Genomic DNA, 16,428 nt, shown 5'->3' with positions numbered 1-16,428 from the left:
TTTAGTACCACAGGCCCTCCGAGGGAGAGAGCTGTGCTGTTGGTGGAGCTGCAGTTTAATTCAAGGTCTAACAGAGACACCTAGTGGACTGCGTATTAGCAAGTAAGTCAAGATACAGTTATTGTCATTTAAAATACATACCGTGCACACTCAGTAAATATTAACAATATCGGACAAAGACAAAAATTTCTTTTTTTTCTTTACATGTGTATCGTGTGTATGTAAATCTAAAACAAAGAAGAACATTATGATGATAAAGTTATCTTAAAATGACAATGACAGAACACATGGCATTTAATTTGACATTTTAAAATGGGACTTAGTCATTTAAACACTAAAACAATAGGCACGAGGACATTTCTGAGTGACATATTGTGAAATATTGTGTAACACTGCAGGAATGCACATGCAGGAATATTGGGAATGTGCATAAAACGACTTGTAAATACATGCTGCTATTGCTTCAGTGCATTCTGGGAGGTTTCCAAACATAGCTACCTTGGCAAACGTAGAATTGCACCTGTGGTGGCTTACCAATTATGTGTACTAACCTGTCACATATACACTTTATTAGGTACACCTTGCTTAATTCTTTGTGGCATAGATTCAACAAGGTGCTGCAAACGTTTCTCAGAGAGTTGGGCCCATATTGACATAATAGTGTAAGGCAGTGACTGGAATAAGGCATAAGGTGTCGCTGTTGAGCTGCATATGGTAGATCTAAGCAATTTTGACCATTTGTCCTCTGCAGGACACCGTAGTTCAGATTTCTCGTTCGCGCGGGCGCCATCTTGGTTCAGTGTTTACTGTGATTTGCAAAGGTAAGCACTGTCAGTGGTGTACTGCATTGGTTTTTTGTTTAAAAATAAGTGTTCCACTGTGTAAAATGGCGGTTTGCTAAGCATATATTGTGTTTGTTGGGAGGTTCATGTATTGTCTGATAAGAGTATGAGCAGTTTGTGTGCATGTTTCATTTGGTAATATCTGCCGCAATTTCGGGCTACATTCCCGCTAGTTAGCAGAGCATTCATTCGGTCAAAGTAATGCAAGATGAAGCATTAGCTTTTCAGCTACAGTTTGCTGGTAATCCTGCTATGTTAGTTTTGTGTCATACTCATTCCTGAGACCGAGGAATTTTGTAAAGACATGATTATTTTTGCTTAATGTGTTTTTTATATATTTGTTGTTGGCTTTTACTATGTTGATAATCACGCAGTGTTTACTGTGATTTGCAAAGGGCCAGCAGCAGAATTGGAGTGGTGTTTGCCCCAGCATCTGAATAAACGGTGCGGTCCGAGCCACAAATTGAACGCCTGTGTCCAACTGGTCTCTCTGCTGTGCACCCCAATCCAACACAAACTTACACAACGTAGAGTCCAGGGTGTAGGGAGGCCCCTGCACTGGTTGGGTTACAATAGCAAAACACAGTTCCTGCAGATTTGCAGATCCATAATGCAGATTTTCCATTCCATTCTAATATGATTTAAGCTTTATGACATATAACCTGCTATCTTGCTAGAAGCAGCCATCAGGAAATGGTTACACTATGGTCGTAAAGGGATGGACATGATCAGCAACAATGCTTGGGGGGTCTGTTGTGTTTAAATAATGCTCAGTTGTTATTAAGAGGCCTGAAGTGTGCCAAGAAAACATCCCCACTCCATTACTGTCACAGCGGGGTGCGCTGGTGTATTTTTTGAAACAAGACCCAAAAGCAGATGTGGACGAGGAGTTGCAGGTTTAAACAGAAAGCGATCCTTTATTTGGATGATAGCAGGAGTAAAGCATGGCACCCTAAGTAAACTAAAAAATACTAAGAAACAAATACTATGAAGTTCTATGACTAAGACTATAACAATGACTAAGACAATGCTGGGGATAACAGACAATCTGACCACGACATTCAGAAAACAGAGGACTTAAATACACACATGAGGTGATCAGGGGAAGTGGAGACACATGAGGAAACAGCTGACTTGGATATACATAATGATGCACAGGAAAGAGTAAATTAAATGCAGTAAACAAAGAACAGACTCTTTCAAAATAAAACAGGAAACACGGAGGGGAAGATGACAGAAACGACAACATGAACTTGACAACATAAGACACACAGACATAAACACATGAACGGCAAGGGAGACTTAACACAAGGGTAATATAATAAGAAATGAGCTAGAATAACTTAATGAACCTAAACAAACAATAAACATCAAAATAGACTAAAACTCAAAACACTGGGTCGCATGACCCAGGTCCATGACACTTACATCATTTCTCAGCAGCTTCACTCGCTCACTGGATATTTAATATTTAGATTTTCCCAGGAGGGTGGCACGGATGCCCCTCCAGTGGTCCTCCTTGGGCTCTCACATTCTGGGGCCTCTGGATGTCTGGAGCCTGGATCTCCTCCATGCCTGCTTCATGCCCTGGGGGACAGGGCCCCATTACATGGGGAAACCTTTTGAATACAAGCGCACTGATCCACACAGGTGTGCACACAGGTGTTCACTGTTCATAGACATAAACTACACCTTTATTGGCTGCTATTTCCAAGCACATTATGCACTGTCGGTCCTACAACAACATTCAATATTTAGTATTTACTGCTGTTTACACTTAGCTAGATTAACGTGATGGTGTTGTGTTTAGTATGTTGCTCTGTTGTTGTTGTTTTTTGCTTGTTTTCTCGTCTTTTTCTCTCAACAGGTGATCCAGGAGATTTTTTTCCTCTTCTTTCTCTTTTTAAGTGCCCTTTCTCACTGTCCCTCTTCCCTTCTGTTTTTCTTTTCCTTCATCTTTCTTTCTGCCTTTCCTATCCCTCAGTCATGTCTGTCCCATCTGTAACAACTGAAAATAAAATAAAATAAATAATAACAACAAAGGTCGATCAAATGGACCAATACGGCCAGGCCGTGATGATCCATTTGGCAAAGTAAATCCACTGGGTCTCCTTGTTGGTCTTCAGACAACAATTCTGACGGCTAAAGAACCAAATGGGACAGGCAATAAATAAATAAATAAAAATTTAGATTTTCAGACTAGTCTGTAAATTCCAGAGGTGGTAGTGTGGGAAAATCCTATTTGGCACCAACAACCATGCCAATTTCAATATCACTTAAATCACCTTTCTTCCTCATTCTGGTGCCTAAATGCACTGAGTTGCTGTCATGTGATCGGCTCATTGGATACTTGCATTGATCAGTGGTTGAACAGGTGTACCTAATGAAGTGGCTGGTGAGTAGGGATGGGTATCGAAAACCGATTCTTGTTGAGAACCGGTTCCCACTGTTTCAATTCCTTGGAATCGTTTGCCACTTTTAAAAACGATTCCCTTATCGATTCCAGTCGCCCCGAATGACGTCATCACGTTGAGTAGCGTCTTTTACCCAGTAGGAAACACGGCGCCTGAGCGGCACAAACGCTCAAAAGTTTGGTTACACTTTATGAGAAAGGATGACAACGGGGCAACGTGCAATACTTGCAAAGTAGAGATTTCATCAAAGGGAGGAAACACTACGAACATGCAAAAGCATTTGCTCAAAAAACACGTGATTGCTTTCAACGAATGTCGTGTTTTTGATCCGCTCCGGACTAGCGAAGCTCAACCCAGCAGCAGCGGTAGCGTTTCCATGTCCTCTCCCGTTAATACTGCAGGTAACTAATCAATTAGCATTGCATATTATGTTAGCGCGATTTACCTTATTACAAAACCTGCTATTACTGTGGGTTGCATTTAGATAACCATGATGAGAGAGACAGAGTCTGGCTGGCTCAGATGCTGGCAGTTCTCGCTGCAGTCTACCGGTAGCGTCTCCTTTCAGGCCAGGATAGACGAATGTTACCCAGCAGTGTCTAAGTTTGTGGTCAAAGGCTTGCACCCATTTGCCACAGCAGATGCCCCCGATTTCACTTTGGTAAGTGAATGTGTTTAATTGTAGGCAGGACATTACTGGATATTCTTGTGTAATTGCTACAGAATAATTTATGTTAAACTTTGTTATTGCTACAGGAGAATATTTATTTTATTATTTTACATATACATTTTTTTTTCCTGGGGACCCTGTGACACCCCATTGAAGAGCTGTAGGCTGTGGATCTCTTAAGATCTCACTGTTGGGTTTGTAAGGCCATGTTACTCCTAAATTTCTATCTTGTTCAAAGAGAAGATATAAAACACAGTTCTAAGCTAATCGACTTTAGTGTTCTCCTTTTTAAAAAAAAAAGAATCGATAAGAGAATCGATAAGGAATCGAATCGTTAAACAGAATCAAAAATGGAATCGGAATCGTTAAAATCTTATCAATACCCATCCCTACTGGTGAGTGTATAAAAGTGCCTGCTGATAAGAGAAAACATTGCTCAAAGTCTGTTATACACCATCACCTTAATCTAACTAAAGTGTGACTGAACACTGTAAAGAAAATAAAACTTTCTGTCAGAAAACTTTTCCTTTCATACTTTACAAAGTTAACACTCCTAGTTTGAGATGCAGATTCTCCTGTATTTTGCAGCTTAAGCCAGATCTGTCATGCTCATCTCAGCTCCACTGTTGGACTTTCTTCTTTTAGTTTTGCATAACTCACGATTTTAAGAATTCCATACTTTATATTGGACTTTCATGAGTTCATCTACCTTATGAATGTACAACATAATTGGCAAATGTATGCACAATTGTCACTAAGTTAGTAGTGAATATACTGTTGAAAATATTCATTTAACTTCTTTACTTGGGTTAAAGTAAAAAGGTACAGGCTCTGAAAAGTTCTGAAAGTGTAAAAGTAAAAAGTCTTTGGAGCACCTTTCTACAAGATATTTTTGTGCAAAGCTAAAATAAAATAATATTAAGGAAACCTTTTTCAACTTAAATTCTAATTCTAATGAATGTTGACTGTTTAAACATCTGTCATGTAGAACAAAGAATTGATTTATTTAATAGCTCTTTTTGCTTTTGGCTGTGTTAATACAAGGTTAATACATTGTGGATGGATGACTTTGTTTCCACACCTTAAAGTGTGGTGTGTGCTGCAGGAACTCCAAGGCTGGTTGTAGTGACTCATTGTGGGGAAATGAATCAATTATTAAAAGTCAGAATAATTTCTGTTGTGAGTGGCAGTAGTTTCTGTGTACAGCCTGTGATCAGCTGACCTGTGCTGCTGCTCTTGTTGCAGATGTTAAATGAGCTATCGAGGCTCATTTCCAACTCCAACTTAAACAGTATAAACTAGTACTAGTACTATAAAAGGTAGAATTCAGTGAATCAGTAATCATCTTAAACTTAATCTGATATCTGTAAACTGTGATCTAAGCCAACATTAACCATGAACACCACAAATGAGCTGCACCACCCCAGTACAGTGCCTAACTGTAACTCCAGTGCAAACTAGACAGTGTGGCCTGCATTAGACGTCCTAGTATTTCCCTCCAAACTGAAAAATGCACAGCTAGCATACTTAACTTTGTTTTACAGTGCATCTGACAGAACATAACTTCACCAACACATGTATGGATCTTATGTTTATTAAAAACAAATGCCAAAATTAATAGGGACATTAAATGTAAGCTTTAAATTTCCAGTTTATCAAATATCACTGCATCCTTACCTTTAAACACATCCTCTCTTCTTGCTTTTTTGTCCTGTTTTCTTTTTCCATCTCCAATTAAAGTTATATATACAGCAACTGTACCTTTAGCTAACAGACACACTTTATGCCAAGCAGCACAGAAGTATTTAGTACTTAGATAACACTTTATAACATGCCCCACATGCTGTATCATCGAGTGTTGCAGTACTTGTACTTTGTTACTTCCCACCTGTGCTGTACACAGTATAAAAGTTAGACATATCCACCATGGTGTCACAAATTGGTGTCTGGACCCGACCACATGGGTCTTTCTGGAGCCAAAAGTACCCATATTTGTATAAGGGGGAGAAATTGTTAATCCGAACAACTTTGGTTAAAAAATGTATCTCCATAAACTATACTTGTGTAGCATACAGACACAGACACAGATGAAATATTAGAAATGTAACTAGCAGGCAAATAAACATTCACTCACCAACACTAAAATCCTGTCCCAAGTCAATGGACATATCCCAGATAATCCACCTTGCTGGAGACTTGAATGACCCAAATTCAGATACTAGATTTAAAACTTTATTAATGGCTCTAATTAATCAATGGCTTTTGGTAGTTTACACATCTGCAATGTGGTTTAATCAAAAGAGGAGACAAACTTTTTTAGAGGATCATGTCTGAAAAGAGATCTGGTGTAAAAGTCTACCAAATCAAACATGTGGATCTACTTGCTGTGACATTCTCTTATGCTTATTACCATTTAATTTACAGCAGCATGACCTGAAATGAAAGATTGAGCCCATAAACTCATCAGGAAAGTGTTTGTGCAGGTCAAGTCCAAGTGCTGTTTTCTCATAGACTTCTATGGGACCAGAAGTCTTTGAAACCAGAAGATTTGCCCCTGAATGGTAAAAGAAAATGAAAGAAAACAATGCAGGTTTAACACAGATCAGGACTGTTGTCTGTGAGGCCAAAAGCAGCAAAGCCCACAAACTGGCTGTTTCACATATTTTTACTGTCACCTGGTGACAGTAAACAGCTACAACATGTAGATGATCTGTAAAGCCATTTATGTGATCAAACACATCCTGTGTCATGTAAGAAAAATTACTTTTATATATTCTAACCCAGTGATTTGAAATTTTCACCATGATTCAGTAATGACTTTTATATATATAATTGCTCCGGTCATTTTCTTGAAAAAGATACTCTTATGTATAAAATATGTAGAGTATCTTTATATCTTTAAAAATGTCAGATGGTGTTTTGCAGAAATGAAGACAGGCAGACATGATCTGAGCCCTTTGAATCAAGATTTATTGATACGGCTGTGCAGTCACAGAGCATGGTGGCACACACGGCCGCCTGGCCGGCATGGGACAGTAACACGCACGCACGCACGCACACACACACACACACACACACACACACACACTCAGTCAGTCTGTTTATTCAGGGATGTAGTAGAGAGTAGTACAGAACAAAGTGAAATTCAACATCTTTAAAATTATTATTTTTATGTCACCTATCCTTTTTGTCTCAATTTAACTTTGATATTATGAATGCTTTTTATAAAAGCAAACATATCAGGAGTATTGGCCTGATGGAGCATTTAAAACTAATACTAGAATAGATTCAAAATGAATTGTTCACTCAGGTTTACACAGTCCACTGCATCACTTTTTGTTTCTCTCCCACAAACACTCATCTCATCATACTCTCATCAACAGAGAAGATCACAGTGAGGAGATCAGAAAATGCACATTAAGTATTTTGTGGCAGTTTCTCACACACAAAGACGCACGCACACACACGCACACACAAATCCTTCAAACCCATCTAACCTCAGTCATTTCAACAGTTTGAGATCAGTCATTATAGAGTGAATCAGACTAAACAAGGAGGAAAAAAAGCATTAAATGAACAACAAATGATTTGTTTCATAGTAAACATTACAAAACACCATGTTCAGAAGTCTTTACATGTCATAACAGCTATGTTTCCTATTATGGTTGGTATAAATTCCTGTTACATATTCATACAGTAGGCTATCACAGTAGCTAGTGGAAGGTAGAGCAAACTACAAGACTGTACATGTGTTGGTCCCTCAGTAGGGCAACTATAATCTGTTTTACCAAGCAGCCTATTGTGAGGATGCAATAAATTTTTCTTTTCAATCTAATTTGGCGAGACTGTTAGAATAGAAATTTACATTTATGAATCTCTTGAATTTTTCTGACTTCAAAGTTGGTGCAAGAAAACATCACAGTGACACAGATAGAGGAGAAACAAAAAGAAGTCCCTACATGTTACAGACGCACGTTTTTGACAATCCATCCTCCAAGACAAAGGAGGAGCAAAACGGTACAATAAAACAACAGAGGGACAACATACGTACAGCACAAAACAGCCAGAATAAACGCATCTAAATGAAATAGAGCAAAATATGCGATCATAAATACATTACTTCTGCTGACTTTACAGAGACAACGTGTGTTTTTCAAATCTTGAGTGTGTTGGAAGATATTAACTGGTTTGTTTGACCTTAACCGGATCAGCACAGATTAAAATGACATCACAAAATTTTCCTACAGATGAAAGGTGTGAAAACGGAAGTACAGATAGAGGCACACATTCAGTCAGTTGGCCTGATAACCAATGACTCTAGTTTTTTCTTTTCTTATTTTTTCCTTTTTTTAGGTAAAAAGCAGCATGTGATTACATCGCGTGAAAAACTGCCATACCCCACCAGAGAACTGATGTTCCTGTTACAATGAAAAAAATGAAAGGGGGAAAAGGTAATAACCCCTTTTAGAACGCAGGATAATATATACTATACATATCAGTAGCTGTGTACACATGTATAGTATGCTTACAACTTATTGTAAAAGCCAGCTAAATGCCAGGAATTTGACCTTAGCACAGTCAATTTGGGAATTTCCAAATAAAAGAATGCAAGGAAAATAAAATAAAAGTGCACTATTGTGGAGAAAGCATATCCATCATACTGCAAATACTGCCGCAATGCTTCTTTTCCTTTCTTCCAATTATACGTATTACATTAATAGTAAAAGCTGAACCTGCATTGCAGTGGTTTAATATGTTACATTTGCACAGTAAGCAATATTTGCATCATCTGTACACAAGATTACAAGCCTTAAAAACCTTGGCAAACAACCAAGAAGCGATACAGTGGGGACTCATAGCCTGTGATGCATCAGATGGATTCAGCCTGCTAATAGGTGTATGAGCACACTGTAAACATGTACATTAAACACTACGCCCACAACCTAGAAGGTGAAGCTGCTGTTATGTAACTGTGCTGGAAAAGGAAACAAAAATACATATAGAAGATTTTTCAGCAAACAATGTTGACATTTTGCTACAGCTTTCATCCATGTAAGAAGGCATCGAGAAGAAGACAAACTTTGTGAGGATCTTAAAACACATCTAGGGCATGATTCATACGTGACATGAGCAATACAAATTGTTTTACCCCAAAAAAAAAAGTACTGAAAAGAGAATTTTATATCTTACAAAAACTTGAATGGATTTGCGTGTGTGATATGTCTTAAATTGCACAAGAGGCATTCCCATTGTTTTCAACTATTATTTTAAACTATGTCAAAAATTGTGGTGGATTGTGGATAGATTTCTACTCCTTCTCCAGACATATACAGACTGTCTAATATATACAGTAAAGAGGACATCAACAATATGTTCCTGACTGCAAGGAGCACAAATGTGTTAAAACTTCACAATGTCTGAGGAAAGCACTACGGAAGGAAGCATTGTTCAGAGGAAAATGAGCCACAACCGGTGGTGAAGATTGCATGTTAATGTGTCTAAAGTGGCTTCAGCGGCCATAAGAAGCTCCCAACAGGAACTTCCGAATCAAAGGGGTAGAGCGTTTTACGTGAGAATAAAACAGTAGTGCTGTACACATGTCCGTATACTGTACATGCTATGTAGCAGATAAGAGTCCCTCTGAATGTGCATTTACTCTGCATTTCAAAACAAGTCTGCGTTTTGTCTGTGATTGAAGAATTAAAATATGTGACTGCTTAAAAACACAAAAAAAGGTTTTCAGTTTTATAACCAAACCATGAAGAGAGCTGCTGAGGCAAAGTGGGACTTGTACAATGGCTACGTGTATGTGGCTATGTGAAACATACTTATTGAACATACTTGGAGAAAAGTAAATCGATGGTATACTTTAAGAAAAAAAGAAAAAATCAGGTCATTAAATCATCTTAGCTGGCTTTATCAGTAAGCAGGAAGAAAAGAATAATGCACGTGAGAGCCTGGGAGCAGAAACGTGATAAAAGCAAAAGAAAAGAAAAAAAAATGGCTGATTATAAAGACAGGGAAGCAAAGGTGGCTGTTTCTCAGTGTCCTGTAGAGGGCGGCACAGTCCAACTAATGACTCTCTAACGTGAGTCTGAGTTCTCCCATGCAAGATTTAAAGCAGGTTTAAGTTGCAGCAACAGTGACAACAGAGTGGCACTGGTACTCCCCAGCTTACTTACTCCATCACGACCTCTGTTTGGGGGCAAACAGGAAAGAGATATTAATCATTTAGGGAAATAAATGATATATTTGTGTTATCTTCTAATCAAATACTCCAACACTGTGATTCACAAAATTAGTACCGGTAAGTTACCTTATTTCAAGGGAGATACAGTGGTGTGGAAAGTATTTGCCCCCTTGGTGAGTTCTTATTCTTTTTGCATTCCTCACAACTACATGTTTCAGATCACTGAAACAATTTTATTATTAGACAAAGATAACCCAAATAAATGCAAAATGCAGATTTTAAACAATTATTTCATTTATTAAGGGAAAACATTTTATCCAGATCTGTGTGAAAAAGTAATTGCTCCCTAAACTGGTTGAGTCGCTTTTGGCAGCAAGAACTGCAATCCAGCATTTGTGATAACTGCCAATGAGTCTCTCACACCACCTTTCAGGAATTTTGACCCACTCCTCCTTGCAGAATTATTTTAATTCAGCCACATCGGAGGGTTTTTGAGCATGAACAGCCTGTTTAAAGTCACGCATCTTAATTTGATATAAGTCCAGACTTTCACTAGGCCACTGCAAAACTTTCATTTTGCTCTTTTGAGCCATTCAGAGGTTGTCTTGCTGGTATGTTTCAAGTGAACTTCAGCTTCAGGGCATGAATTGATGGTTGGACGTTCTCCTTCAGGAATGTCTGGTGGAGAGCAGAATTCATGGTACCATCACTTACAGTAAGTCCTCCAGGTCTTGAAACAGCACAGAAGCTCCTGAGCATCACACTACCACCATGCTCGACTGTTGGTATGATGTTCTTTTTAAATGCAGTGTTAGTTTTACACAGATGCAACAGGAATAAAACCTTTCAAAAAGTTAAAGTTGGTATTTTTTGGTCGACAGCATTTTTTTCAGTCTCTTTCGCGTTGTTGAATCATGAACACTGACCTTAACTGAGGCAAGTGAGGCCTGCAGTTCTGTAGATGTTGTTTTGGGTTCTTTTGTGACCTCCTGGATGAGTCATTGTTGCTCGTGGGAAGGCTCTATGCTGTTCCATGTTTTCACCATTTGTGGATAATGGCTTTCACTGTGGAAGCCTTAGAAATCACTTTGTAACACTTTACAGACTAAAAACTGTTTGTGTCTCATCTGTTTCTTTAAATTGTGGCATGACTCCTTTGAGAATCATACCACGGCTCCTTTTTGAGATCTAGCCTACTTCACTTTGTCAGTTTCTATTTAAGTGATTTCTTGATTCAGCAGGTCTGGCAGTAATCAGGCCTGATTGTGGGTAGTGAAACTGAACTCTGAATGCTTTCCAAAAAATGTGGTTAATCACAATCATTCATGCAATCATGTATGCATACACAATTGTTAAATCATGTACACGTACTACATGTATGGAGGTAATTACTTTTTCACATAGTGCCTGGTAAGTTTGGATAGCTTTTTTTTCCTCTTAAAAATGAAATAATCATTTAAAAACTGCATTTTGTACCAGGTGGTCTTTGTCCATTATTAAAGTTTTGATAATCTGAAATATTTACGTCTGAAACAAACAAAAAAAAAAAAAATCTGGAAGGGGCAAATACTTTCCACAGCCCTGCATACAGAAATAGATGGAAATAAAGATATTTCAGTTTTATTTTCTATCAGTAGCTTCAGGCTGCAGGGTTACACTCACCCTCGACTGCTTTGTTTTTGTCTTTTTCACCTTCTGGAGACTCGGCCCCTTCTGACAGCTCTCCTGAAAAAAGAAATGGTTGTGTTACTATTCTGACTGTACTTATACATTTAAAATCAGCATTTAAAAACATGCAATAGTCCAATGAGTAATTCTAAAATACAGACCCACAGAATGGTCTGTATAACGAAGGCAGCATTAAATTATGTACAATCCCCAAATCTACAGAATTTAGTCTGATGGAAAGTTGCAACTTCCAAACAGAATATTTTGCTCAGTGTAAATGTAATGCTCTGTATAAAGAGATGGAACAAGCTGATAATACTGTCAGAAAAACTGAATATGATAATATTTTAAAACTTGAAGCAAACACTGGGAAAATGAAAATGGGGAAATTTGATGCTCATAAGCTAAAAATATGATTAAAGGAACTTTGCATTTGCTCTCTTTTTTCAAAATTTAAAAAATTGGATAGAAAAAATCCTCCTTGTGTTTCTCATTCTGTTCTAATACAATAACAAACCTATTCTTGGATTAAAAAGCTACAACAACCCATCAAACTGATTAGTCAGTCCAAGTGACACGTATATTTTAATTTCAGCTTTTCATATGTGCTGATGTGAAGCTTTTTCATCTCAAATGGGATACTGTTCACAGTATCTGGACTTCAGAGTGCTGCTTTGATGAAACGAGACATAAAGATCCCATGATTTGCTTTAAGGGTGGGTAGTTTTTTATTCTGACTTTGAAGGGAGGGATTTGGTCCAGTCTAGTTAGGAATTAACAAATATTTTGTAAACATTCATATGTACTCGAAAGATTTCATTAAAACGTTACATTTTGGAAGTTAATCTAAGACTACACTGATGCACTGATCAATATCAAATTCCATGGAAAAGTTAGCTATGTTCTGCAAACTTTTATGATCACTTAAGCTCCCAGAAAAAGTTTGCATGTCAGTAAACTGTATGTACTGACTGCAACATGTAGAGGATCAGGCCTTAGGTCACGTCTTTTAAAAGCCGGCCATGCTGTGGGATTACATAGTTTAAAGGAAGTACCGTTCTGCAGTGGGGGGCTCTTGTGCGTGGCACTCCCAGGCTGTGCTCCCTGCTCTGTTTTCCCTGTGTTACCATCTGGTGGTGTGCTGACCTCTTCCGACTCGGGCGACTCTCCCTCCAATTTGTCCTCCTTTGGTTCAGGCTGTTCGGATTCTGCTTTGACCTCCTGGGGCTCCATCGACTCTTCCTGCTGTGCTCGCTCCTCTGCTTCCTTTTTAGCTCTTTCCTCTGCTTCTGAGGTAAAATGGAGTATGGGAGCAGTTTAGAAATATTCATAACTCCTTATTTTTTACTTTAAATGAGGAAAATTCGAGATGAGGATTAACAAACAGTGTTTTTGTTAACACACTGGAGCTGTACTTTGTGGACTTTAAATGTAAGTCTAACAATCTTTCTTTTAGCTCTGTTTTTGGTCTCCACCAACTCACAAGACATATGTAGCTTCAGTCTAATGTTTTTTGTGCTACTGTAGTATGAAGTAAATTAAATACAAATTAATCCACACTGACATACTGATCAGCAGTGGTGTATTATTTCATCATGTCTCAACAGATCATGTTCCCACCAATGCTGTTGTTGTGCAGGCCAGTTAAAACCTCCCTATAAGTCGAAAGCAGTGCAGCTTTTTAAAGCCAATTTTCTGTGGAGAAGGTCATGATCTGTTTGGACAGATCAGATTTACCATGGCCATAAATCACCATATTTTCACTAGATCGAACTGTACTATACCTTTAGCGGCCTGGGCTTTCCACCTCTCTCGGTTTTGATAAACTTCTTCATTCCACAACGCTTTGAAGTTCTTCATGTCCACCGTCAGGAGAGAGCCCGGGCCCGATGAGCTGCTGTCGGAGCCCATGCTCTTGACACTGTGCCTTTTGCTTTCATCTGAACTAATACTGTTCAGACTGGACAGACAAAAAAGAAAAATGTAAACAAGAGATAAAGTATCTAGAGGTATTCAAGCAGCTCTGAGAGACTGAAATCGGGCCACTTTTACCATCACTGGGCATGTATCTGCTGAAAAGAGGTTAATGCAGTTGCATGGCTGCAGCTGGTGGTGTTTAAGACAATGGAAGCATTAGCATCATTGCACAAGACTGGCTGAAGATTTTAAGGAGTTTTCAAGAACAATTTCCTAACGGAAAAGATGTCAGATATTTCAGTCAAATAAAAAAAAAAACACATTGCGTAGATCATCTGGTCTTTCATGGGAGATATTGATGAAAGACTGATTATGCAAATCATAACCAAATTGTAATACCACAAGCCAGCAAAAGCTGTTTTAAATTAGTAAACCAATGTGCCTACTCAGTGAGCGGCAAAGTGGCAAAACACATACTTGAATTTGTTTCTTTACTTTTACCATCAGCCTGTGTGTGATTCTGTAGTGATATAGAGAAATTAGTTTGGGGAGTTGACAGTAGGAGGAGGTGCCACTGAAAAAGAATACCCCAGGGCAGCGCAATAAAAAAATATATACTCAAAAAAAGTTTAATGCAATCTGGTCTGATGACATCTATTAGCCTGGTATACAGTATTTAGTTTATACCAAGGACATCTTTCTTAACAATTCATTATGTGAATAAATGAACCTTTGATTTTATACATCACAGTTACATTTTACTCGGAATTATTGCTTCATGCTTTTTGAGGGTAAAGAATCGTTGTTTTGAATTTATCTGACCTAGTTCATATCTGTGATTGTGAACTTACTTCAGGTTGGTTCATTTTAACTCTTTGACCTTGCTCTTCCATGTTAATGTACCAATTGCTGCCATCATATTTGTTAATCATGTCACACTTTGAAAGCTCCTGTTTTTCAAACAAAAGTCGGGCATTTAGAAGGTGCTCATGACTGACTGAACAATGGGACTTTTTATTATAGGCACTAAAAGTCACAGACCTCCAGCTGCAGGGAATTGCAGTTTTACACTGCTGGAAGACCCCTTTTAATGGATCAGAAAAGATATTCCAAATCTATTATGTAAGGTACAAGAACGTCAGCTTCCTGCAATTCTTTTAATAGTTGCAGATATTTAATTCAAAGTTACTAATGTCAGTGACGTTAGCCCTAGGAAAAAAAAAATCTATGGGATCTTAAAAGTCAGAAGGAATCTGTCTCTGGGGACCATAAATGTCAAAAAAAATTCTTTTTCAGCTAAAAAAAAACTTGAGCTTTTAGATTTGTCTGCGTGTTGAAAAAGCAAGGAAGAAGCAGAGGTGGATAATCATAGGAAGCGAGACAGACATAGTTACAGGTGATTGAAAGCAGCTATAAACGGTGTGAAGAAACAGTCCAAGGAAAATCAAAAGCACCCAGGCGTGTACGTAGACAAAGAGACTGCACAAGTGGCAACACTATCTGAGATTTCCACTCGGTTAGCTTTGACTAGAGGCCCACTGAGTGATGCTAATGACTGCTGTTGAGGAGAACAGGGAGGATGATATTGATGTGCAGGTGCAACAAAAGATGCAGAGCCAGACTCCCCAAGTACTGCTTTATTTTGCAATGAGCCCACTTAACAAAACATAAAGTTTAAACAATTTACAGACTAAAGTTTTTTAATTATCTTTCTCGTTATAGTTTAAATATTATGAACAAAAAAGCAAGCGGAATGTACTTTCTTATTTGGGAACTTTGAAAGCCTTGCACATACGTGATTGAGTACGAGGCCGGAGGAAAAGTATTGAGCCAATTAATTAAACCAGTGAAGGCAAAATCGCTTCCTTTTGTATCTCGAGAGGCTTTTGTGTATGCCAATCCAGCACCACAGCTCATTCTCGATCACGGACGGTGAGGTGAACTCGACTAGCATCCCTAAAATGTCAATTTCAAGGTGTGTAGCTCTGCTTGATGAAAGGTGGAAACATTTCCACGCACAGAAATGGATTACTCATGGGAGACTCATCTGCTGTTCTCAATACTTCCATTAGATATGCCGTTATTGCAGCAGGGTTGTTGAGGTCTAATCTTGTCATTGAGCAAGTAGTTTCTTGGAAAGGTACACAAGGAGAGAAAACAGCACGTTTTTTTTATTCTTGATCGACGAGGCTGGTTGAATAAAATGTAATGTGATTTACATACAGTCACCCACTTCCATCTGCTTGGTTTTCCGACTGAGCTGCACAAACTTTTTTATTCCTAAATGATCTCTGAGAGAAACCACTGCAGCTTACCTTGAGCGTCTGAAACCAGTCAAACCGGAATGGGAGGCCTCCTCAATGAGTGGCGTGACAATGCGCTCCATCATGTCGGTGAGCACAGTAAAGGTTGGCACTACGATGAAGTCTATGAATCCTGGAGATGAAGACGTCGGCAAAGGTAATGTTAGCATGTCTGCGGTATATAGTCACAGTCTATTTTGTGCTATTAAAGGTTAAAAAGAAGAAAAGAAGCCCAGAGCAAAAAAAAAAAAAATCTTTTTAACGTTAATTAGTAAAACGGGCAAACAGCAGTTTGATGTAGTGTGTGATGTAGATGTAGATTGCACAATGTAATAATTATAGAATAATGACACATTCAGACTGGTTGGCTATAAGCCTTCCTTTCTTCCTTGCCACTGGGTAAGAAATCTATCGGGAAAACTAA

General features: G+C 38.4%; 1 protein-coding gene across 5 annotated transcripts in view; it reads right to left on the bottom strand.

Moving 5' to 3' along the window:
* Positions 1–6,884: 6,884 nt before the first annotated feature.
* pde1cb (phosphodiesterase 1C, calmodulin-dependent b) overlaps positions 6,885–16,428 on the bottom strand; it is a 119,308-nt gene continuing 109,764 nt past the window's right edge. For 4 of the 5 annotated variants that reach the window (XM_085389040.1, XM_085389042.1, XM_085389044.1 and 1 more), the window contains 5 exons: positions 16,017–16,137; positions 13,569–13,744; positions 12,840–13,073; positions 11,779–11,841; positions 6,885–10,121 (listed from right to left, as the gene is read on the bottom strand). In XM_085389040.1, the coding sequence (XP_085245166.1) occupies positions 10,105–10,121; positions 11,779–11,841; positions 12,840–13,073; positions 13,569–13,744; positions 16,017–16,137 (611 nt within the window). In that variant the 3' untranslated portion in view covers positions 6,885–10,104. The remainder of the gene's footprint in view (positions 10,122–11,778; positions 11,842–12,839; positions 13,074–13,568; positions 13,745–16,016; positions 16,138–16,428) is intronic. The other variant, XM_085389041.1, reaches the window with a different exon arrangement.

Source organism: Rhamphochromis longiceps, linkage group LG18 (genome assembly GCF_057381845.1).
Source record: "Rhamphochromis longiceps isolate RC_006_pf linkage group LG18, R_longiceps_female_GT1.1, whole genome shotgun sequence".
Classification (NCBI taxonomy): Eukaryota; Metazoa; Chordata; class Actinopteri; order Cichliformes; family Cichlidae; genus Rhamphochromis; species Rhamphochromis longiceps.
The sequence above is the reverse complement of the archived record's forward strand: the minus strand, read 5'-3'. Positions and strand labels throughout refer to the sequence as shown.